General features: G+C 40.4%; 2 protein-coding genes across 5 annotated transcripts in view; one reads left to right on the forward strand and one right to left on the reverse strand.

The window, feature by feature from the left end:
• FANCD2 (FA complementation group D2) overlaps positions 1-302 on the reverse strand; it is a 56,204-nt gene extending 55,902 nt beyond the window's left edge. For 3 of the 4 annotated variants that reach the window (XM_079122330.1, XM_079122331.1, XM_079122328.1), the window contains exon 1: positions 19-199. The gene's annotated coding sequence lies outside the window, so the exon portion shown is untranslated. Of the gene's footprint in view, positions 1-18 lie in introns of all 4 variants that reach the window. The other variant, XM_079122329.1, reaches the window with a different exon arrangement.
• EMC3 (ER membrane protein complex subunit 3) lies at positions 266-19,947 on the forward strand. The gene is made up of 8 exons (XM_079122362.1): positions 266-584; positions 7,768-7,825; positions 8,165-8,258; positions 10,424-10,528; positions 11,265-11,346; positions 12,856-12,935; positions 13,701-13,783; positions 18,773-19,947. The coding sequence occupies exons 1-8, from the start codon at positions 430-432 to the stop codon at positions 18,899-18,901; spliced, it is 786 nt and encodes a 261-aa protein (XP_078978488.1). The 5' UTR covers positions 266-429; the 3' UTR covers positions 18,902-19,947.
• Positions 19,948-24,494: the final 4,547 nt, after the last annotated feature.

Here is a 24,494-nt window from a genome sequence, read left to right on the forward strand (position 1 = left end):
TAATGACGCCGGAGGTACCTGGGGGAATTATCCCACAATAGGGCGGATGAGGAAGCCAGGTTCGGGGCACGGAGCCCCGGAGGGAAAGGCTGGTCTCGGTCTGAGGCTAGAGATTAGGCCTGTGTGGCGCGGAGCCTCGAGCGACGCCAAACGCTGCTCCACTCACCATCCAGAAGCCGTCGCCGCACCTCGCTTTCGACTTTCCCGCCCAGCGCGACGTCGCTTTAACGTCACCGAGGCGCGCCGCGGAGTGACGTCAAACTTCCGCGCCGGAAGTCGGCGCCCGGCGGCCCAGCTGGAAGTGGTAAGCCGAACATCGAGGCAGTCGCCGAGTCCCGGGCCAGCCAGATTGAGAAGCGTGAGAAGGCCCAGAGGCGAAATCCAAGAGGGACTCGACTCCTGGCGGCTGGCAGTCGGCTTTCAGAGAAGATGGCGGGGCCAGAGCTATTGCTCGACTCCAACATCCGCCTCTGGGTGGTCCTACCCATCGTTATCATCACTTTCTTCGTGGGCATGATCCGCCACTATGTGTCCATCCTGTTGCAGAGCGACAAGAAGCTCACCCAGGAACAAGTCTCGGACAGGTCAGCACCCTCCCTTTACCGGCCGCCTTCACTCCTCGTGACCTTGGGCAAAAAAGTGCTGGAGTTCTGTCAGTACCTGAGTTCGCGTCGCGCCCCTGCTGGCAGGTGACCTTGGCCGTTACCTGTATTTCACTTTTGTCATCTCTAAAATGAGGACTAAAACAATGCCTAACTCATAGAACAGACGTGGGGAGTAAATTAGGTGATATCTTGAAAGCCTGGGACGTATCATAGGACCTGGGACGTATTAGTGTTTAAAAATAAAAAAAGTTCTTAACATTGTTAGGCTAGTAGCCAACCCCCCCCCGTGGGCTTATCTATGAACTATCCTGTCCCACCCTTTCCTTAGGCAGGGTGCCCACTGAGTGCCAGGTGCTCTTACTCTTTAATAATATTCTACTGAATTACTGTAATGATCAGCAGAGATGCTAAGAAACAGAATACTTTGCACACTGTAAAAGTGTCATTAGAGATGTGAGGATTTATAAAGATCATTTGCCCTCCTGAAGTGGAGGCAACTTCCTCCTCACATGCTTCCTTTTAGTGTTTATTTGCAGAAACAAATTCGAGATGGCTCGGGTGGTATCCAGACACATGCCCCTCCATGTTAAAATAAATATCATTTTTCAGTTAATTGTTACGATTATTTTCTGGAACCATCTCAATCAAGTGCTACTCTTAACTTTAACACCTCCCGATTGCTTAGGAATCTCTTTTTAATAAAGAGAGCAAGCATCAGATTCAGAAGTTTCCACAGATGACAGTATCTAGGGAAATTTTAATGTTGTTTTGATTTATTTTATTTATTTTAAAATTGCTTTGTTTTTTGGCATGTCATACTGGAATTCCATTTGCTGTAATTTAAAGGTTTCTTTAAATTAAAAACTAATATAGGCAGGAGAAAAGTTGACCTCTAAATATGTTAAGTATATATAGTGTAAGTGCTATGTGAATGAAAATGACTGAAGTTTGGGAAACTTCTTTATTATTTTCAGTTGACCTTCCCAATTATGCTGAGAATAATAATAATAAGCCAACATTTTTTAAATACTTATTCTGTACTGGGTACTATGCTAAAGCACTTATATTCCTTAACTTATTTAAAGCAACCATATGAGGTAGATACTGTTGTCCCATTTAGAAACTGAGGCTTAAGGAGGTTCCATGGTCACATAATATTCAGGACTTTAAGCCAGGTCTTGTGGTTCCCAAACCTAGGGCTCTTTCCACTCTACCATAAAATAGCCACTTTGATTATTTTTTTGTGCTGTCAGTTTCAAAACTGACAGAACCATCCCCTTGGAACTCATCTTAAGAAGTCAGTTGACAACCAGATGTGATAGCTCACACCTATAATCTCAGCCACTGTGAAGACTGATGCAGGAGGATGACAAGTTCAAGGACAGCCTGCACAACTTATTAAGACTGTCTCAAAATTAAAAATTTTTTTTTTTTTTTTTGTTTTAAGGAGTTACTGAGAAACTGTTGTTCAGCAGTAGAATGTTCCTGGTTCAATCCCCAATACTGAGAGAGGAAAAAAAATTAGTCTACCACAAAAAGGAATCCTATAGAAAAATAAAAGGTGGAGAGAGCTCAGATAATTAGCATTTAATGATGCCTATAAATTATTCTTATTTTACCCTTACAATAGTTCTGAGGTGGGTAATCCTAAACCCATTTTTACAGTTGAAGAAAAGGAAGCCTAGAGAAGTTAAGTAGACTTCGCAGAGTAACCAAAGTTGTAAATTATTGTGCATGTACTTGAACCTAGATTAGTTTTACTGAACCTGCTATCATGATTTTTTTTTTTTTTTTTTTCACCAGATGCTATCATGATTCTTAACCACAATTCCTGCTGTGATCTTCTGGCATAGCTTTCTATCCTGGTTTTTACTATGTGATTTTTTTTAGTATGAATGTATCAGACCCATAGTTGTTTTTTGCCATCTCCAAAATGAAATTCACAGTTGGTGTAATCTAAATATGAGTTTTTTTATTTTGGTTTTGGTTTTTGGTTTTGTTTTCATTCTTGTGCTGGGGATTGAACTCAGGGCCTTAACTCATGGTAGGCAAGCACTCTACCACTGAACTAATACTTCAGCCCACAAGGGAATTATTTTTTTAAAGCAACATTGTGATCTAGTTGTAATAATCAGGAGAAATAAAAGGAAAGTAATTTGTGTTCATTTATATTTCATAGGTACTGGGGTACAACTGTTGTTCAAGGCATAATGCAGAAGTCATATACATGATCTCATTAAAAAAATCACCTTAAGGTACTGGGGTCATAGCTCAGTGGTAGAGCATTTACCCGGGCAGGTGTGAGGCACTGGGTTTGATTCTCAGCACCACATGAAAATAAATAAGTAAAATAAAGGTATTGTGTTTATCTACAACTAAAAAATATTAAAAAAAAAAAAAAAAAAAGAAAGAAAGAAAGAAAGAAAATCACCTTAACTGGGACGGTGGCTAATATAGATGAATATCACAGAAGGTAGTACTACATTAGTTTCTTAGGTGGTATATTATTATTCATAAAGTTCTGAGTAAAACAAAGAACAGAGTACAATTTTCCCTATGCTTATTTAGTTCTTAGAAGTTTTGTAAATATAAAAACTGTGCCCCCATCATAAAGAAAATGGAATTAGATTCTCAAACCTAATTTAAAAATTAATTATAAAACTATTGAGTGAGATAAAGTAGAGCATAACATAGGGCAATATTTTGTATTGCACAATTGTCCCTAGCATTGAGGGATGCCTAGTGTCTCTTAACCCCAAATAAATGGCAAAATGACAGGGACATGCTTTTTTTCTCCTCCACCCTGCCATTTTGAAAACCAAGAAAATTCCATAGATCTCATAAGGCTCCCTAGAGGACAGTACCACCCACCCCCATGGAGAACCACTATTTTACAAAAACCCAGCCAACATCTCTGATCATAGTTGCTCCGTCTCTTAAGTGAGGAGATTGGATCATGCCTGTTCTAACATTAATGACTATGCCTCACCAAAGTCATCATTTGAACTTGGACAGACTACCATGCATTCTGAAGCAGTTTTTTTTTTTTTAGTTGTAGACAAACACAATACTGTTATTTTGTTTATTTATTTTTTATGTGTTGCCGGGGATCAAACCCAGTGCCTCATGCATGCTAGGCAAGTGCTGTATCACTGAGTCACAACCCCAGCCTCTGAAGCAGTTTGTCCCTATTAGTATATAGCAAAATGCAGAGCACGTGGTAGGTCATCCATAAAAACTTGTTCATTGTGATGATTCAGATCTCTTCTAGTGCAAGTCCAAGGCAAAAGATGACTTTTAATTGTAAAACATTTCTCTAAACACAGTATGAATTACTATTAGCCTGAGTAATAATAGAATGGTATGGTTGGTTTCTTCATTAATTAAGCTTTTACTACTTCAGAACTTAGTTTTTTTTCTAAAACATATTAAACCAAAAATGAAATTCACAAGAATAAAATATATTCAACTATATTTGGAAAGAGACTGTATGAAAAAAGTGGTTCTCAAACATAAAGAATATAATGACTCTTTGGACAGGGAAAAACAAATGGATTCTTAAGAATAGGGAACTTTACCTGTAATCCCAGCAGCTCCAGAGGCTGAGGCAGGAGGATCATGAGTTCAAAGCCAGACTCAGCAACTTAGCAAGACCCTGTCTCAAAATTTAAAAAAATTAAAAGGCAGGGTGAGGGGTGTGGGTTGTGGCTCAGTGGAAAGAGTGCTTGCCTAGCATGTGTGAGGCAGAATTAGATCCTCAGCACCACATATAAATAAACTACAGGTCCAACAACAACTGAAAAAGGGCTGGGGATATTTCTCAGTTGGTAGAGTGCTTGCCTCACAAGTACAAGGCCCTGGGTTCAATCCCCACCACAAAAAAGGAAGGAAGGAAGGGAGGGAGGGAGGGAGGGAGGGAGGGAAGATTTTTTTTTTTAATTTAAAAGGATTGGGGATGTGGCTCAGTGGTTAAGCACCCCTGGGTTCAATCCCCTGGTACCAGAAAACAAACAAACAAACAAAAAAAACACGAATAGGCAACTTCATTTTGAATTGACTTTAAAAACTAAAATTTCATTCTAAGAAAATATCTTTCAGTTGCAGATTACCAAAGCTTTATCTTTATAACCAGTGAATGACTTATTTTTAGATACTCATCAGAATAAAAACCCAAAATTAAAAATATCTTGTAGAATTTGTAAACTTTGAAGAATATAGCTACGAATCTCAGTTTTCAATGAGATAATATACAGAAAGGACTCAGTTTAAAACCCTGTACTACCTCTAGGCACAGTGGCGCACACCTGTAATCCCAGCAGATCAGGAGGCTAAGGCAGGAGGATCACAAGTTTAAAGCCAGCCTCAGCAAAAACAAGGTGCCAAGCATTTCAGATCCTGTCTCTAAAAAAAATACAAAATAGGGCTGGGGATGTGGCTCAGTGTCTGAGTGCCCCTGAGTTCAGTCCCTGGTACCAAAACAAACAAACAAAAAAACCCTCAACTATTTAACTTTTGCTCTTCATGATTTAATACAGTAAGATCCACATGGCCTTGCAAAGTCCAGCTCTTGCTTATCTCTCTAGCCTCCTCTTCACCACATTTTCTGTAGTCCTCTTTTCTCTCCATATGGCCTTTTTTCAGGTCCTCAGAGACATGGTATTTACTCCTGCAACAGGGTGTGTGTCCATGAAATTACCTCCAGCATTTTGCCAAGGTAATCCCCATTTATGTTTAAGATTCCAACCTAATCCTATATCCTCAGCAAGGTTTTCTGTCAGACCTTGACTTCCCAGAATGAAAGAATCCCCCATCCATGTCTCTTCCTAGAATATAATAGTCAAATTTCACATTTATTCCTGTGGTTATTTGATTAATTTCTTTCTCTTCCACCAGCCTTTTTTTTTTGGGGGGGGGGGGGTTGGGAGCAATACTAGGGATTGAACCCAGGGGTGCTCTTCTACTGAGTTACATCTCCACCCCTTTTTATTTTTATTTTGAGACAGGGTCTCACTAAGTTGCTGAGGTTGGCTTCAAACTTACAGTCCTCCTGTATCAGCCTCCAGAGCCTCTGGGATTACAGGTGTGTACCACCACACCTGGCATTTCCCACTAACTTTTACCATCATGAGATATTTGCATTTGATCACTACTGTTCATGCCACCTCACTCAGTACGTGAAAATTAGAAGTTTAAGAAATACTTGTTCATTGTGAGTATAAATTTGTTATTCTACAGAATGTGAATGGTGGCTTAAAAAATTTAAGTAACTTGGCCAAGATTATCAGCTAATAAATGGCAGAAACAGATTTTGAACCCAACACTAGAGCTTAAATTTGTATTCATTTTCTACATCCAGTGCTTCTTAAGCTGTTGGTGGTAAATGGCCAGTTTGGGAGCTTTTTTATTCTTAAATTTTATTTCTTTTTAATTGATTGATTGATAGATACCAGGGATTGATAGATACTGCCAGGGACACTTTACCACTGAGCCACATCCCCAATCCTGGTGTTTTGTTGTTGTTGTTTGTTTGCTTTGTTTTGTTTTTAGACAGGATGTCCCTAAGTTTGCTGAGGTTTGCCTTAAACTTGGAATCTTCCTGCCTCAGTCTCCCAGGTTGGTAGGATTTCAGGTGTATGCCACTGCATTCAGCTGTTTTTTAATTTTCAGTCTGTTTACTGACGGTAAAATATTTTTTGATCACAAGCTTGGATGTTGTGGCAAGATCAAATTATTGTAAGTCTCTAAACCCTTACTTTCAATGTCTTTATTCACCTTGTCACAGACTAGCATTGATACATAGGCCACACTTGAAGTGGTTTTAGCTCCCAGGGAACAGAACATATTGCAGGTCACTTCTGTAGCCTGTGTTTAGTCAACTGTATAACATAACAAGGCCAAGAGGAGGAAAACCAGGGAAAGTTCCACAAGAGCCACAAGAGTGCCAGGCATCACGAAGAGATCTGTGGGGAAGATGGGACTGAGGAAAGCATTAACACGAGGTGGGGTAGAACCAGCAAAGGAGTGAGCCATCAAGCACTCCCAACATATAGAGAAGCTGGGATGTGTTTAGGGTGGCAAAGAGACCCCACTGCTCACAGCAAGTGGTTTGCATGCAGAAGTAAAGAAGAAGAAATTAAGCTCAGTGTTCTTGTGTTCATTTCTTTCTCTCTCTGCTGTTTATACTTAGTTATACTGACTCTATTATCTTTAATGATCAACTGTGCTCTGATATCACCAAATAATTTCACTTATTCCTTATGTTTATTGAGAACTTAGAGTTGGAATCCTGAGTGGCATTTCTATTTGTTGTCCATCAGATAATCTTCTCAAAGCTTGTTCTTATTTCTTCTTGTCTGTCTCCCCCCCGCCCCCAACACTCTCTCCACCCTACCCCCACTGCCAGTGCTGGGAACTAAACCAGGACCTCATATATGCTAACCAAGTGCTCTACCACTGAGTCACACACCTAATCTTTTCACTTTTTAAAATTTAGACAGGGTCTTGCTAAGTTGCCCAAAATGACCTCAAATTTGCAGTTCTCCTATCTCAGTCTCCCAGGTAGCTGGGATTACAGGTGTGCACCATTGCACCTGGCTACCTGTCCTCATTGCTCTGTGCATATTAAGAAGTTCCTTCTTTTGTCCTCCTTCTTTCCCTTCCTCCTGCCCCCATGTCTTCTGAACAACATCCAGCTGCTACTCTTTTCACTCAGAGAAAATTCCTTCTTGGCTCATTACGAAGTTTAAAAAAAAAAAAAGAATGTGATGTCCCAAATGTGCCTGACTTAGACACTTAGAAATCTGTATACAGAACCACAGTTACTTCTGAAGACTGCTCTTTTGTGTGTGTGTGTGTGTGTGTGTGTGTGTGTGTGTGTGTGTGTGTGTTCTGGGGATTGAACCCAGGGTCTTGTGCTTGGCAGGCAAGCACTGTACCAACTGAGCTATATCCCCAGCCCTGAAGACTGCTCTTTTGAAAACCTGAATATTAGGTTAACTATGACATGCTGGTTTTTAGGATACTTGAACGTTGGAAAGTTTCCACACACAGCTGTTGCCAAATAGGTCCTCTCTTATGTTTAAATAGGTCTTCTACTTTATACTCTCATTTTCTTCTAGTGTATCACTTTTAAAAATCTCATTGTCTTGGTTGTGTTTTTCAGCCAAGTCCTAATTCGAAGCAGAGTCCTCAGGGAAAATGGAAAATACATTCCCAAACAGGTACTCAATTTATCTTTTATTGAAAAGCTCCACCACTCACTGTGGAGAGCTGTAGATATCTGAATGTTTTATAAGGGGGACTCTTTGGGGAGAGCTGGAGGTTGGCCACTCAGTAATTAAGCTGTGGCCTGGTGGTGTTTGCTGTCACTGTGACCTCACCCTTAGGAAATTGTTTTTAAATGTGACTCAGCTAAAGTGTCAGGTTGCCTGCCAAGTAGGCTGCCAGCTCTGAGGGTAACAGCATATTCCAAGGCTCTTCTGACCAAATCTCTGGGGAGTCATTGACGATTTGCCATGTCACAGTTCTTGAACTTAAAAAACTTTTTTTTTCCCTACTAGTCTTTCTTGACACGAAAATATTACTTCAACAACCCAGAGGATGGATTTTTCAAAAAAACTAAAAGAAAGGTAGTGCCACCTTCTCCTATGACTGGTATGTTTATTCCCTTCTCTCACCTTTAAAAAAAAAAAGAGTTAACATGGGGTACTGGGTCAGAGGGAGAGGGGAGGCAGGGCATGTGTAATTTTATTTAAATATTGTAGGAATTAATAATGTAAGTGACCTTAGAAATCATCTAATATATTGGCGTTCTCTTTTTTCAAATAAATCTCCTGACAACCCAGTATAAGCAAATTTGTAAAAAAAGTTGATGGAATGAGGAGGCCAGCTCCTGGGTCTCTCCTTTTGCTAGTCCTCAAGACCCATGGCTCTATGGAGCACAGTAGAAAAAGCTTTCCAGTTCCAGCTCCCACCCCGTGTCTGGATCCTGTAGCTGACAGATGGCTACCCAGCTTCTGCCTGGATGAGGAGGAGCTAACTACCTCCCAGCACCAACCCGTTCTTCATCAGACCTGATTGCTTCGTCTACCCTACAATGTCTGCTTCAACATATATCTGACTTCCACTTATCTCTGTCTTATGAAAAATACAACGTAAAGCAAGATAATTCATTTTTCTTTGTTGACTATTTTCTCACTTAAGTACTCTTCATTTCTTAAGATGAGATAACCAGTTCTTTTAGCCCTTAAAGAAGAGTTAAGACAGTTTAGGAGAAAATTTCTAAGACTCAAAAGTATATATGAAAATATACTTGATTTCACTAATAATCCACAGAAAACAAATAAAAATAAGATGTCACCAGGCACAGCAGTGCACACCTGTAATCCTAGCCACTTGGAGGGCTAAGGCAGCTGGATCACAAGTTGTAGGTCAGCCTGAGTAACTTAGGGAGACACTTATCTGGAAATTAAAAAAAAATAAAAAGAGTTTGGGGTATGGCTTAGTGATTGAGTGCTTGCCTAGCACCAGTGGGGCCCTGGGTTCAGTCCCAAGTACCACAAACAAAACAAAACATCTTTTTATAACCCATTAATTTGGTGAAGATTAGAAGATTGACTAAAGTCACTATGGTCAAGGTCAAGGGAAATTAGGCCCTCTCGTCACTGATGAGAATATTAAATGGCAGGGCCTCATTGAAGGATAGCCTAACAGTTTATGTCTTTTTGTTGTTGTTGTTCAAGTTTTGTTTTGTTTTGTTTTGTTTTGTTTTGTTTTTGGGGGGGGTGGCATTGCTGCACATGAAACCCAGGGTCTTGCACATGCTACACAAGCACTCTACCACTGAGCCCCATATATCATATCTTTTTTATTCTTTTATTTTTTTGGTACTAAGGATTGAACCCCAGGGGTGCTCTACCACTAATCTACATCCTAGCCCTTTTTATTTTTTGAGACAGGGTCTCACTAAGGTGCCCAGGCTGCCCTTAATCCTGGAATCCTCCTACCTCAGCCCACCAAGTCTCTAGGATTACAGATATGTGCACCCTGCACAAAGTCCTAACATCTATCAATTTTAAATGTATAAACCCCTTGACCCAGAAACTTCTAAGAATTTCTCTTAGAGAAATACTTACATAAACATACGCTTTATATACAAGGTAGTTGTTGGCAGCATCATTTAATCTCAAAAGAAAATTGGAAACACTTTTTAGGTCTACCAAAAAGTAGCTGGTGCAGCCAAACAGTGGAATCTGCCCAGACACTGAAAATATTGAGGAATAGATATCATCCCCATGGGAAATACCTTCCACAAAGTTAGATATTTTTAAAGGTTAAGAAGCACAAGTCAGGCATGGTGGCAGACACCTATAATCTTAGGAACTTAAGAGGCTGAGGCAGGAGGATCACAAATTCAAGGCCAACCTGGGCAACTTAGACCCTGTCTGAAAGATAAAAAGTAAAAGGGGGTGGGGATGTAGCTTAGTGGTGGAGCACGGCTGCGTTCAATCCCAAGTGCCAAAAAAAAAAAAAGATGTTAAGAAGCAGAACAGAAAGCATAGCATCCCTTTATATTGTGTGTGTATGTGTGTGAATTAAAAGATGAAGGATATGCTACAAATAGTTGAAAGTGTTTAGAGAGTGGACTGAGAGGAACCATCTCTATCTTACACTTCTGTGTTATTTGAATTTTTTTAACAATGAATATGTCTTACTTAAACTGTTAAATATCTTAAAAATTTACAAGAAAAAATTTACAGAAAATGAGATAGTCTGCCAATAGAGGTAAAACCTAGTGGTCTCTTGTGCTTTTGTCTTAGATCCCACTATGCTCACAGACATGATGAAAGGGAATGTCACAAATGTCCTCCCTATGATTCTTATTGGTGGATGGATCAACATGACCTTTTCAGGCTTTGTCACAAGTAAGTTATAGACCCAGCAGACTTCATGTTTACTTCATCTGTGTTCTTTTTCCTGTTCCTGTTCAGAGGAATTCAAGTGCTTCCAAGGCCCTAACATAATGGGTTTCATGCTTTCTTGTGGAAATCAAGAACATTCTTTGAACAATGAAAAAAATTATAAACTGTGATTTTATGGTCCCTGTTCCAAACCAATCCTAGGTTCATGATGTGGTTGCTTTTTCACTAATAGAGACTCAAAAGAGTGACCTGCTAGTTAACCTCCATAACTGATAGGTATTCTAGTTATTAGGATAGCGAGAAACCTACTTCTATTTTGACTTCATTTACTAGGTATTGGGGTGAATTTTCTGTTTGTTTATAAGTTGATTTGATTTGGTTTTAATCACTGTGGCTTCTTAGTAATGTAGTTCTTTGTGTGTACCTATTCCACTCAGGGTTTAATGGATCAATGCAAATTTTTCTCAATTTTAGGTCACAGCTCAGTTTGAGTTCCTGCTTCCTCAGCCACCTAGAATGTAGAATTATTCAAGGAAACTAGAGCAGAGAGACATCTTGACTGCTTCTTTTCTTCTGAAATTGCCACTGATTTCCTTGTGGAAATCATTTTCCAAAAGCCGTGTGGCACGGAGTTCTCACCTCCTTAGGGAAAGAATATGTGCTGTGCATTCACACTTCAACTGCTCTAAAAATAAAAACAGCTTGGAGTGCTTATGAACTTTCTCTTTCTCCTCTGCAGCCAAGGTTCCATTTCCACTGACCCTTCGTTTTAAGCCTATGCTACAGCAAGGAATTGAGCTACTCACATTAGATGCATCCTGGTAAGCACTTTCTTTTATCTAATAAAAACACAAACCAAAAATCTAAAACCAGTATCTCTTACAGATCAGGATTTCCAATTTGCATATTTTACTGGCAGTAGATTTTTTTGAGATTGTGGGTTTTCTGTCCCATCAAAACTCCACTCAAAATGTCCCTGCTGGATTATGGCCATTTTTACATAAGCCTTGTAGAAGGATAAAACATGTCAGTCTCTTTTCATGGAACTTAGGAATACACAGGTGGATGTGTTCACCTCCTTGAAAGTTGAAAGGTTAAGCAAAGAACTCTGGCCAGGCCAGTTTTTTAGTAGTGTCCTTGAACTTGTGTGGATGTTTGTATTAGTTTTCTGTTACTGTAACAAATACTCAAGATAATCAGCTTATTGTAAGGAAAGATTGATTTTGGCTCACAGTTTTGGAGGTTTCAGTCCATGAATAATTGTCCCCGTTGCTGTGCTCTTGTAGTGAGGCAAATCATGGAGCAAAGCACTCACCTTATGGTTAGATCCTAAAAGAGAGAAAGAAGAGGAACCCCCAGTCCTGTTGGAGAACACACCCCCAATGACTTAAGACTTCCCACTAGGCCCCAAAAGACTTTATCACTTTCCATTAACACCATGGGCTTCTGTAAGAACCAAGAAGAGAGGATGGACCATGGGGGTCACCAGCGGTGATTTGATTTACTGGGTTTGAGCAGAGGCATCTCTGGTTATGTGAGAGGGGTAGGGTCAGATACTTGTAGTGTCTTGGGTCTGCACAACTCTAATGGAGAGAAGAGCTATACTTCATATGAGCAGCATGATTCTACTAAACTCTTACCTATGGAGCTAAGCAAAATTTCCATAGGTTAAAGAAAAGCATATTTATCTTTTCTAAGCTTCTGGACAGATAATGTGACTGATATTGTCATGGACAGAGAGGAGACTGTAGCCTGAGTGAACAATTACTGTTGCAGGTACATCAACAATATTGCACACAGATAGGTCATTTACTTACCTGCAGCCTGAAGGAGTGATCAGAGTAGACTCCTGTGATCCAAGCATTGAAATGAAATACAGAACCTTTCCATTTACATATCATTTTTCATACTCCCTTTCTTTTTATCATATGCAAACATATTTTTTTTATGGGGGCAAGGTGGGAAACCTAAGATGAAGGAGGCCTTGGTGATAAAGTTCAAACTTGGAATACTTTCCCAATAGCCATCATCCTCAGCTTTGAAAGCCACCTCTAATCCTTCCTGAACGTGGAACACGCAAACACACCAACACTTGTGATTTTTTTCTTAAAAATGGAATGCCAAACAGGAGGCCTCTTTCACTTTTAATATACTTCTGTATTGGTCAGACTGTCTTAATACCTGTATTTCTTTTCTGGTTGTGCTTTGGCTGCATATAGCCTATCCTGGGTGATTTCCTTACATATGCTAAACAGCTTTGCCTAATATAAATGTGAACTTCATTAATTCCTGAAGTAACTACATGCATTGTTTCACCTTTGCTTTGCTAGGGTGAGTTCTGCATCCTGGTACTTTCTCAATGTATTTGGACTTCGGAGCATATACTCTCTGATTCTGGGCCAAGACAATGGTAAGAAGTACATCAGGTTTAATAAGCAAATGCTTCAATAGATGACTCATCCATGCTAGAGCAATAAAAATGTAGGTTATACTGTTCATTAGCACATTGAAATACACTGCTTCATTCCTTAAGTTTCTTCAGTATTCTGAAAGTATATTCAAAGTTCCTGGACCCAAACTGAAGATCTGAATTTTCCCTGGCAATCACTGGGATATTATTTGTTTTCCCCAGGTCTGACATCCTTGGGGAATCCAGCACCAGTGATGACGCTCTTTAATCTGAAACCTAGAGAAGGCCTGAACGGCTCGGTTAGCTCTCTGACTAGAGGCTTTGCCAGTACTAATCCTGGTTCTTGTATAATGGTGGGGACCTCTGACAAGTTATTTAATTCCTCTGATCTTGTCTTTTTGCCTTCCTGTAACTCAGGGATCTTAGAAGTTAACTACGGGGTGATTAGGAGTAGATGAAGAGAATGCACAAATCAGTTGGTAAAGATCCTGGCATATAGTAGATACTCATTAACTAGTAGCTGTTGTCATTGAAGTTTGAAATAAACTTGGAGCCTCCTTTAGTTCTCTCTGTTTCCTATCTCTTGTCATCCCCATTTTTCAGGAGAGGTAAAGTAACTTGCTCAGAGTCACATAGCTAGTGGGTGACAGGGCCAATTGTCCAGTTCTTAAACCCACCACTAGGCAGCTTAAATGCTGTGTGGTGCTCATTCCTCTACAAGGGTGTGAAACCTTGGCACTCACACTGGCATGTTTTACACTGCAGCTGCTGACCAGTCACGAATGATGCAGGAGCAGATGACCGGAGCAGCTATGGCCATGCCTGCAGACACCAACAAAGCTTTCAAGGTATGTGCCATTATTTTCCAGAGCTGTACTGAGGTCCTGAATAGTTCCCACAGAGTTATAGCAATGCTGTCTTACCCAGTTTGCAGTTTCAGTTATCCACGGTCAACTGCATCCAAAAATACATAGTGGAAAATTCCAAAAATAAAGAAGTCACAGTCTTCAAACTGCACTGTTCTGAGTAATGTCATGAAATGTTGCACTGTCCTCCTCCATTCTACCCAGGACTTGAATCATCCCTTTGTCCAGTGTATCCACATTATATGCTACCTACCTCATGTCAGTTGAGAGATCACATCCACATCTTTTGTTGCAGTATATTCTTGTGATTGTTCTATTTTTGTTACTAGGTATTCAGGTTAAATCTCTTGCTGTGCCTAGTTTGTAAATTAAACTTTATCATAGGTTATGCATGTATAGGGAGAATAGTACATACAGGTTTAGTACTGGTTTGCAGTGGTGGGAATCCACTCACTGGTGAACTTAGAACATAGATCATCTGAGGATAAGGGGGGATTATTATACTTTAAAAATGAATTCTCAAGAAACAAAAAATAAAAATGAATTCTCAAGCTAAGCACAGTTTCCCACACTTACAGTCCCAGCTACTCAGGAGGCTGAGGCAAGAGGAATACTTGAGCCCAAGAAGTCAAGGTCAGCCTGGGCAACATAGTGCGATGTCCCCCCACCCCCAACAAATCAAAAAACAAGAAAAACTCTGCAGTGAGTGTAGTGTGGTTACATTGTTTGAATTTAAGTGTAGGAAAAATAAAATTCATGTGTCTTTTGTTCCTGAGACAGAATTATCTATTAAGTAAATAGGAGATTCTTGGTACTTTCACTGGTATTAAATGGTCACCCAAATTTAATCCATTTAATCACATTTAATTTAATGTGAATGAGGCTATAAAACAATACTTTCAAAGGCCCCAGGTAACATATGGGACATTTTAAACCTTTTTGAACCTGGCAGACATGAAGTGTAAATTGCATTAAAAAAATAAATACTTAGGGACAAAGGATATAGCTCGGGGGTAGAACATATTTAGCATTCAAATGGCCCTGGTTTCCATCCCCAGCACCATAAATCAATCACTTACTGCATCAATAAAGTATCAGTACTTTAAAGGCCTGTTCTTGAAAGGATTCTGGAATTTGTAAAATCCCGTATAATTTTTGTACAGGAAAATCTCACTGATTTTCCATAATAAAAACTAATAATATCCTAGATTCAGACCCTAGCGCTGCCAAAAAACAAAAAGCTAAAAAAAAAAGGAAACCCTCTTATCCTGATGAAGGTCATCTATTAAAAAAAAAAAAAAAAAAAAAAAAACAACACACAGCTAATATCATACTTAATTGTTTTAATGGTAAAAGATAGAAGCTTTTCTCCCTAAGATCAAGAACAAGACAAGGATATCTGCCACTTCTATTACCACTTCTATTCAACTTTGTACTAGATATTCTAGCCAGGACAGCTAGGCAAGGAAGAAATAAGCCAGCCAGATTAGAAAGGAAGTAACACTATCTCTCTTTACAGATGAAATCCACACACACACAAATAACTATCAGAGCTGAAAAAGGAGTTCAGCAGTTTTAGGAAACAAGATCAGTATACAAAAATCTTGGGCTGGGATTGTGGCTTAGTGATAGAACACTTGCCTAGCATGTGCAAGGCACTGGGTTCGATTCTTTTTTTTTTTTTTTTTTTGGGTGCTGGGGATCGAACCCAGGGCCTTATGCTTATAAGGCAAGCACTCTTCTGACTGAGCTATCTCCCCAGCCCCTGGGTTCCATTCTTAGCACCGCATACTAATAAATAAGTAAAGGTTCAACAACTAATGAAAACAATTTTTATTAAAAGTTTAAAAATAAAATACAAAACCAAAAGTAACCAAGTGCATTGTAAAAAGGTAGCAGGGTCATAAGTTTGAAACCAGCTTAGGCAATTTAGTTAGACCCTTTCTCCAAAAGAAAGAAGAAAAAAATTAAAATTAACTGGTTGTCAACACATTGGTAACAAAGAATCTGAAAATGAAATTAAGAAAAAAATTCCACATATGAATAATAATGTCAAATAGATAGAGGAATAAATCCAACAAAAGGAATGCAAATTTTATATGCTGAAAAATCACAGAAACATTGCCAAGAGAAATTAAAGAAGACCTAAATTGATGAATAGTCACTTATATTCATAGATTAGAAGGGTGAGTATCATGTTAAGATGGCAGTAGTCCCCACATTGATCTACAGATTCAACATAATCCCTATCAAAATCTACCTCCCTTTTTTACATAAACTGACCAGCTGATCTTGAAGTTCACAGGGAAATGCAAGGCATCCAGAATTGCCTAACGTTGAAAAAAACAAGTTAAAGTACTTAAGCTTCCTGGTTTTAAAACCTCCAAAGACAATAATCAAAACTCTGCAGTGCTGGCAAAAGGATAGGCATGTAGAGTAATGCAGTAGAATGAAGAGTTCTGAAATTGGGCTGGGTGTATAGCTCAGTTGGCAGAGTGCTTGCCTTGCATGCACAAGGCCTGGGTTCCAATCCCCAGAACCACACACACAAAAAGAGAGTTCTGAAATAAATGAATAGCTATGGTTTAAATAAATTTATGATCATTTGATACTAATATATGATCAGTTGATTTTTAGCAACAACGCCAGACAGTTCTATGAAGGAAAGAATGTCTTTTGAATAAATGGTGCTAGAAAAATGATTTCTACACAAAAAAGAATGAAGCTGGAAACATACTTCACAGTATGCACAAAAAATTAAGTCAAAATGGGTCAAAGACCCAAATATTGTATGATTCTGCTCACATGAAATATGTGGAATAGGAAAATCCATAGAAACAGAAAGTGGGTTAGCAGTTACCAGAGACTGGGAAGAGGGGACAATGGGGGTTACTGCCTACTGGGAACAGAGTTTCTATTCAGGGAATAAAAAGTTTTTGGAAATAGATACTGGAGATGGTTATAAAACATTGTGAATGTGATTAATGGCTAAAAGTGGCAAACTTGATGTTATATGTACTAGTTATTCCAATAAAAATATTAAATGTTTAAAAAAGTATTTTTGATGGGTCAAAGACCTAAATATGAGATACAACTATAGTATTTTTAAAATTAAACATGGGGGCTGGGGTTGTGCTCAGTGGTAGAGCCCTTGCCTAGTATGTGTGAGGCACTGGGTTCGATCCTCAGCACCACATAAAAAGTAAATAAAAGAAATAATGGTCTTGGGTCCATCTACAACTAAAAAATTTTATAATTAAATAAAATTATTAAAAAAATTAAACGGGCTAGCCAGGCTTGGTGGTGCACACCTGTAATCCCAGCAACTCAGGGGGATGAAGCAGGAGAATTGCAAGTTCAAGGCCAGCTTAGCAACTTAATAGACCCTGTGTCAAAATTTTAAAAATTTAAAAAGGACTTAGGATGTAGTTCAGTGGTAGAGCACCCCTGAGTTCAATCCCTAGTACCATAAAAAATAAAAATAAAACATGGGCTTAAGTCTTTGTGACCTTGGACTAGCACTGATTTCTTAGATAATATACTCTTTCTAAAAATAAAAAGGGCTAGAGCATAGCTCATTGGTAGAATGCTTGCCTAGCATGTGAGAGGGTCTGCATTCCATCCCCAGTGCTGCAAAAATAATTACCAAGATTCAGCTTCACACCCACTCAGATGGTTGCTGTCAAAAAGACGGATAATAACAAATGTTGGTTAGGGTGTGGAGAATTGGAACCCTCCCACATTGATGGTGCAGCCACTTTAGAAAGTAAACAAATAATTCAAATGCTTGTCATCTGATGAGATATTTTGGAGTATATATACAGTGTCTATACGATGGAATACTGTTCAGCTATAAAAGGAATGAGGCACTGAAACTATAACAGGGATAAACCCTGAAATCATACTTAGTAAAAGAAAACAATAACAAGAGGCCACGTTATCTCCAGAATAAGTGATTGAAGATACAAAAAATAACATGGTTGTTGCTAGGGATTGGAGGAAGTAAGTAATGATATTGACCTGCATTTGGTGTGGGGTTTCTTTCTGTGGTGATGAAAGTGTTCTGAAATTAGTGGAAATGTTTGCACATATTTGAGAAGGTGAATTTTCTAGCATGTGATTTTTATCTCAAAAAAAAACCACATCGTATGTTATGTGCATGAATGAATATGTAACAACAAATCCCACCATTATGTACAACTACCGTGTACCAAGAGAAGATGAGGGACAAAAAAGAGAAAAAACCATGCCCATGAAACTACAAGTGTATTGCTAACATTGTATTAAAATTTCATGAAGCATTTTGTTAAAACTCACTAAGGCGAAAGTAGCTAAACAAGTAGAATACCAAGGAACAAATGTTGTTTTGCTTAACATTAATGGTTTACATGCAAGTAAATACAATATAATATAATTACATTCCAAAGCAGTTTTATAATTCAGAGTATCATTCTTTCTTCCAGTGTTGAAACTGGTAGCAAATTACTGGATTCCCACAAACTATATTGCAATGTCATTATATGTTTGTACATAAGGTGAGAGGAAATGTTCTTAGAACCCTTGATGATGTTCCCTGCTGGATGACAAGGCCTCAGAATCACAAAGCCTGACGAATCTATTGTGCATTCCTCAAGGATGGTGCAGGGCAAACAGTAGGTGCTTAGTGAGCATGAGCCAATAGGGTAATCACTGGGGCTTTGGAGTCAGACATACTGAGTTGAAATCTCAGCTACTTCAGTTACTAAAACTAGTGACTCTGAACAAATTGCGTGACCCCATCTTAGCCCGAGTCTCCTAGTCTGTACACAGAGTGGTGGGAGCGGGCAGCAGCACCTGCCTCACAGGTTCAAGTGAGCTTACACATGTGAACAGCTCAGCCAGCTTCTGGCAGAGGTGGCAATGCTCCAGGTCAGTCACAGCTGTCAGTAACAAGGCCTTCTTTCCCTGCCCTGCTCTGCTCTTCCTTTACAGACAGAATGGGAAGCTCTGGAGCTGACGGATCACCAGTGGGCACTAGATGATGTAGAAGAGGAGCTCATGGCCAAAGACCTCCACTTTGAAGGCATGTTCAAAAAGGAATTACAGACGTCTATTTTTTGAAGACCGAGCCAGGATTAGCTGTGTCAGGAACATGGAGTAGCACTTAACCTTGTAACTTTCGTTGGAGCTGGAGCCTCTGAGAATAAAAAGGAGGATGCAGGGGCTGGCGGGCGTGCAGCAAGGCTCGTTCTTGTCTGAGCTGGGTTCCCCTAACGTTGGAAACTAGAGGAAAGAGGAGGTGAATGCTGGCGATTCACTATTTAAAAAATGTTTAAAGTTTCCTTCTGGTGACTCTAGTAGTGACAGTCAGAGAAAGGGGAAAACTCAAGCTACTGATAAAAACTTAGCAAAAATTCCGTCTTTCAAAGAAGCATTGTCAGTTACAACTAGTTATTATGTTCAGTCAGTCTGACTTCTAACCACGGTAAACTCCTATTTTCTTGGGATCCAAGCACCTCCCCCTCTTCATTTTACCTTTAATTTTTTTGTTAGTATTTTTGACTTTCTTTACAAAAGTTAACACTTTTTCACGTCCAAAATTTTAGAAACTATGGATGAGCGAAATGAATCTCCCTGTGTTGTTCACTTTGAGCCTACAGAAGGACAAAGAAAATGTGTCCAAACCTTGTGCAGATAAACTCTGTTCAGAGTGAATACCCAGGACCAGCACGAACTCAGCAAACTTTTGATAAGTCTTAACACTGTCCAGTGAAAATCAGTGACCCTGAGGCACTGCCAGATTCTCAAGTGCCTTTGGGATTATCAAAGACAGGTTAAATAATACAAGTTCTTGATCTAGACTTCAGAATATATCAAACCCATTGATGAATCAATGGTGCTGTACTGTAAATGGCTACTCAGTTGAACAAAAGACCTCATTTCCCAGTTACTCTGGACAGGAGAGAATTCACATATCACTGTCAGAGGGGAGAGAGGGCAGCTGCTGATCAGGGTGCCCAGGAATCTTTCTGTCTAGATTAACGGTCCCAGGGAAATGACAGAGACCCGTTTCTGTACCAAGAGATGGATGTAATTTGCATGTTGAGCGCTGTAATCAAGAACAAATGACTCTTGACTCTACAAATTAAACCATCCTGTTTTCTCTTTGCCTGTGAAAGTGTTGCCTCTGTGGGTCACTGACAGCCTTATGCCAACAGTTATGAGTGTCTGTCTGGGACCTGTGCTGGAGAGTCTCACAATGAGAGCTGTGACCCATGCCCACAAGGAACCCAGGAGAGAGGGCTGCGGGTATAGCTCAGCCGTAGAGCCCGAGCTTAGCATGCATAGGCCCTGGATTCCATCTGCAGCCCAAAATGACACCAAGAAATCCTTATATAAGAAACCTTTTTTTGAGGTCACAGAACCTCTTTGAGAATCTGAGGCCAGAGGCAGATGAACTCATGAGTCGATCAGAACTTGACCCTGATGGTGGTAAAAGGGGGGAGCCTTCTGGAGGGACTGAGGGAAAGAGGTGGAGACTGTTGGAGTGAGAGTGAGATGCTCCAGAGGTCAGAATGGGGGTGGCCTTGTGTTCCCCTGGAGGATTAGTGCCCGCTCTTGCACTTGCTCATGCCTGGCTCTACATGAAGACACTTCCCCCTCTCTGGGCTTCAGCCTCCCCATCCGTCATAAGAGAATCACAGCTGGACACAGTGGCAGTGGCGCAGGCCTGTCATCCCAGCAGCTTAGGGGGCTGAGGTAGGAGGATCACTAGTTCAAAATCAGTCTCAGCAACGCCAAGGCGCTAAATAACTCAGTGAGACCCTGTCTCTAAATAAAATTCAAAAAAGAGCTGGGGTGCTCGCTTCGGCAGCACATATACTAAAATTGGAACAATACAGAGAAGATTAGCATGGCCCCTGCGCAAGGATGACAGGCAAATTCATGAAGCATTCCATTATTTTCTCATCATTGATCACCTGACCTATACTCAGTTCCCATAATCTTTACTCTCATTTTTCTTTTTGTCCTGTCCTGGAGAGATAATTTGTAAGATTTGCCTGTCTTTATAATAACATAAATGACAATATTATAATCTCAAAAAAAAAAAAAAAAAGCTGGGGATGTGGCTCAGTGGCCAAGTACCCCTGAGTTCAATCCCTGGTACCCAGAACAAAAGAGAGGTCACATAATGTGGCCCCTTGGGAAAAGTCTGGCAGTCCTCTAAAAGCTAACAAAGTTTCCAGGTGACCCAGCAGAGCTGCAGGCAGATAGACAAAATGGACAGGGTGTCCCCTGATCTTGAGCAGCAGGGTAAGTGCTTTAAGTGGCCAAGCCATGAGCCGGTTCATCTACTCACTTAGAAACACGTGGAGGCCCTCAAATTGGCTGATTTAAGAAAGAAAAAAAATTACCTCTGGGCAAATTTTAAATCAGAAATTAAGAGAGGGACTTGCTATTGCCTTCGATAGCTTGCCAACTAGAACACCTTGTGTACCAGTGCTGCCGACAGACACTAAGCAGTAGATGGGAGGCAGTTATTGCCATTTGCTAATGATCATGGAAACAATAAATACAGTAGAAGGGGAAAAGGCAACAATCTAAATGTCCTATCCATAGACAACTAGTAAAGACAAATGAAAACACATTCACACAAAACAAATATGCATAGCATTTTGGCAAGGTGGTGGTTGGTGGATAATTGGGGATTGAACCCAGAGGCACTTTGCCACGGAGCTATACCCCCAGACCCTTTTATTTTTTATTCTGAGACAGGGTCTTACTAAGTTGCCCAGCCTAGCCTTCAACTTGCCATCCTCCCACCTCCACCTCCTGAGTTGCTGGGATTACAGGCATATACCATGGCACCCGGCTACAGCAACATGATTCATAGAGTTAGGAAACAACCCAACCATCCATTAACTAACAAATGGATAAATAAAATATGGTACAGAATATGGCAACATTATTCAGCAATAAAAGGAAATGAAGTACTGAGGCTACAGTACAGATGAGCCATGATTCATCAGACCACACATCCCCGTCCCTTTTTTTCCCTTCTGGTTTGCAGTGCTGGGAATGGAACCCAGGACCTCACACATGCTAAGCAAGTCTTTACCACTGCACCACACACCCAGCCCCTCCCATGTTTTATGGAACATCCAGAATTACTAAATCTGTAGAGATACAAGGTAGATTTGTGGTTGCCAGGGTGTGGAGGATAGAGAATGGGAAGCGGTTGCTAATGGGTCTGAGTTTCTTGTTGGGGTAATGTGTTTGGCAGATTTCCGTCACTGTGCCAAAATGCCTGAGAAATTCAGCTTAAAAGAAGAAAGGTTAAGGGCTGGGGTTGTGGCTCAGTGGTGTAGCACTTGGCTAGCATGTGTGAGGCACTGGATTTGATTCTCGGCACCACATATGTATAAATGAATAAAATAAAGATCTATCAACATCTAAAAAATAAAAAATTAATAATAAAAAAAAAGAAGAAGAAAGGTTAATTTTGGCTCATGGTTTCAAGGTTTCACTTCATGTGGCTTTTAGGCCTGTGGCGAGGCAGCACACCATAGTGGGTGTAGTGAAGCAAAGCTGCTGTTCACCTGACAGCAGCTGGAAGTAGAGAGAAAAGAAGGGGCCAGGGTTCTAATACCCACTTCCAGGACACCTCCCCTAATGACCTAACTTCCTCCAACTAGGTCTCACCTCTTAAAGCTTCTACCACCGCCCAAGAGAGCATCGGGCTGGTGACCAGGTCTTTAACACAGCTTTTGGGGAACACTCTAGATACAAACTAGCAGATACTGAAAATCTTCTAAAACTGAATGTAATAGGGGCTGGGGGCATGGCTCAGTGGTCTTACCTAGAATACATGAGGTCCTGTTCAATCGCCAGTACCACAAAAAATAAATAAAAAATGTGGTGATAGGCAAGAACTCTGAATCTACTGAAAACCACTAGCTAGGCATGGTAACACACACCTGTAATCCCAATGAATTGGGAGGCTGAGGCAGGAGAATCACAAGTTCAAGACCTGCCTTAGCAAATCAGCAAGGCCCTAAGCAATTTAAAAAGACAGTGGCTCAAAATAAAAAATTAAAAAGGACTGGGGATGTAGCTCAGTGGTTAAGTGCCACTGGATTCAATCCCTAATACCAAAAAAAAAAGACAAAAAAACGCGCTGAATAGTACACTATGAATAGGTAACTTCTATGGATTAGGTCTTATACCTGTCAAAAAAGAATCATAAGCCCCCAAAAGGCTGACTTCAAGGTCTCCCATGATCATGGTCACAAGTGGCTCCCGTAGGCTCCCAGACTACAGATGAAGAACATCAGGGAGACCTCTGTGTCTGCTGGGTGCAAAGGGGTCATGGGGGCCAGCCAGCATGTCCCTGAGCCTTTCTTGTGCTTTAATGCAACCCTGCCACCCTCCTGCTGCCTTGCTTCCACCTGGCCCCACCTTGGCTCCCTTCCAGCTCTGGGCTTTGCCTCCCTGGAATCAGCCTGGGAAGACCTGCAGGGTTCAAAAACCTGGGTTTCAGGGAGGTGAGTACCTAACATTTTATTTTTATTTATTCCATTTTGGAGCTGGGAATGGAACCCAGGCCCTCCCTGCTCAGCACGTGCTCCCCCACTGAGCCACACCTCCAGCGAAACACTTCATCTCTGCAATCTGCTCAAGATGGTCGAGCCCGCCCAGGGTAACCTTTTCCCTGCTTCTGTTTCTTGAATTTTTTTTTCATTTTTTATGTTTTGTTATGGAGAATTTCAAACATGCACAAGAACATGTGTGTCCATCACTCTGCTTCATAATTACCAATATTGTGCCAATCATATATATATACATATATATGATTGGCACAATCATATATCCCAAACCCACTTGTTTGGCAGAGTGGGGACTGGAATATTTTTAAAGTAAACCCCAGATACCATTTCACAAATAACATTCTAGTGTTTCTAATGGGCAAGGAATTTTTTTTTTTAACAACTCATGAAAGGGTTGGGGATGTGGCTCAGTGGTGGAGCACTTGCCTTGCATGCATGAGGCCCTGGGTTCCATCCCCAGCACTACAAGATAACAACCTGCAAGGCCACTGTGACATAAACATGCTTGTTCTTTACGATGTTCTAAGACCTGGGCCATATCAGATTTCTCCTAATTGTCTTAAAGACATCAGGTTTGTCTGAATGAGGATCCCAAGGAGGCCCCCCTGTGGCATTTGGTTGCTATGTCTCTTCAATCTCTTTCATAATACTTCTCCCTCCCTCCCCATTCTCCTCCCCTCACCCCTGCTAATCATCTGTTGAAGAAACCATGTTATTTGTACTTTCTGGAGACTTCTGTGACTCTTTGAAAATATTCTTATCTGGAGCAGAAATCAAATCTTCAGGTTATGTTTCACTTCAAAAAAAGATGAAGAAGAATGAACTGGTGATGGGTACATAGATGAAGCAAAAGAAGAATTAAGCAGCACTTAGCACAGGAAAAACAAAATGTCCAGGAAAACAATTACAATCATAGTACACTTGTTCAGTCCCCACCCCAACCCAGGGCCACTCTACCACTGACCTATACCCCAGTCTTTTTATTTCTTTCTTTTTTTTTTTTTTTTTTTTTTTTGTTTAAAGACAGGGGCTCACTAAGTTGCTGGGGATCATGCTAAGTTGCTGAGGCTGGCCTCAAACTTATAATCCTCCTGCCTTAGCCTCCT

The sequence above is a fragment of the Sciurus vulgaris genome, assembly GCF_902686455.1.
Source record: "Sciurus vulgaris genome assembly, chromosome: 19".
In the NCBI taxonomy this organism is placed as follows: Eukaryota; Metazoa; Chordata; class Mammalia; order Rodentia; family Sciuridae; genus Sciurus; species Sciurus vulgaris.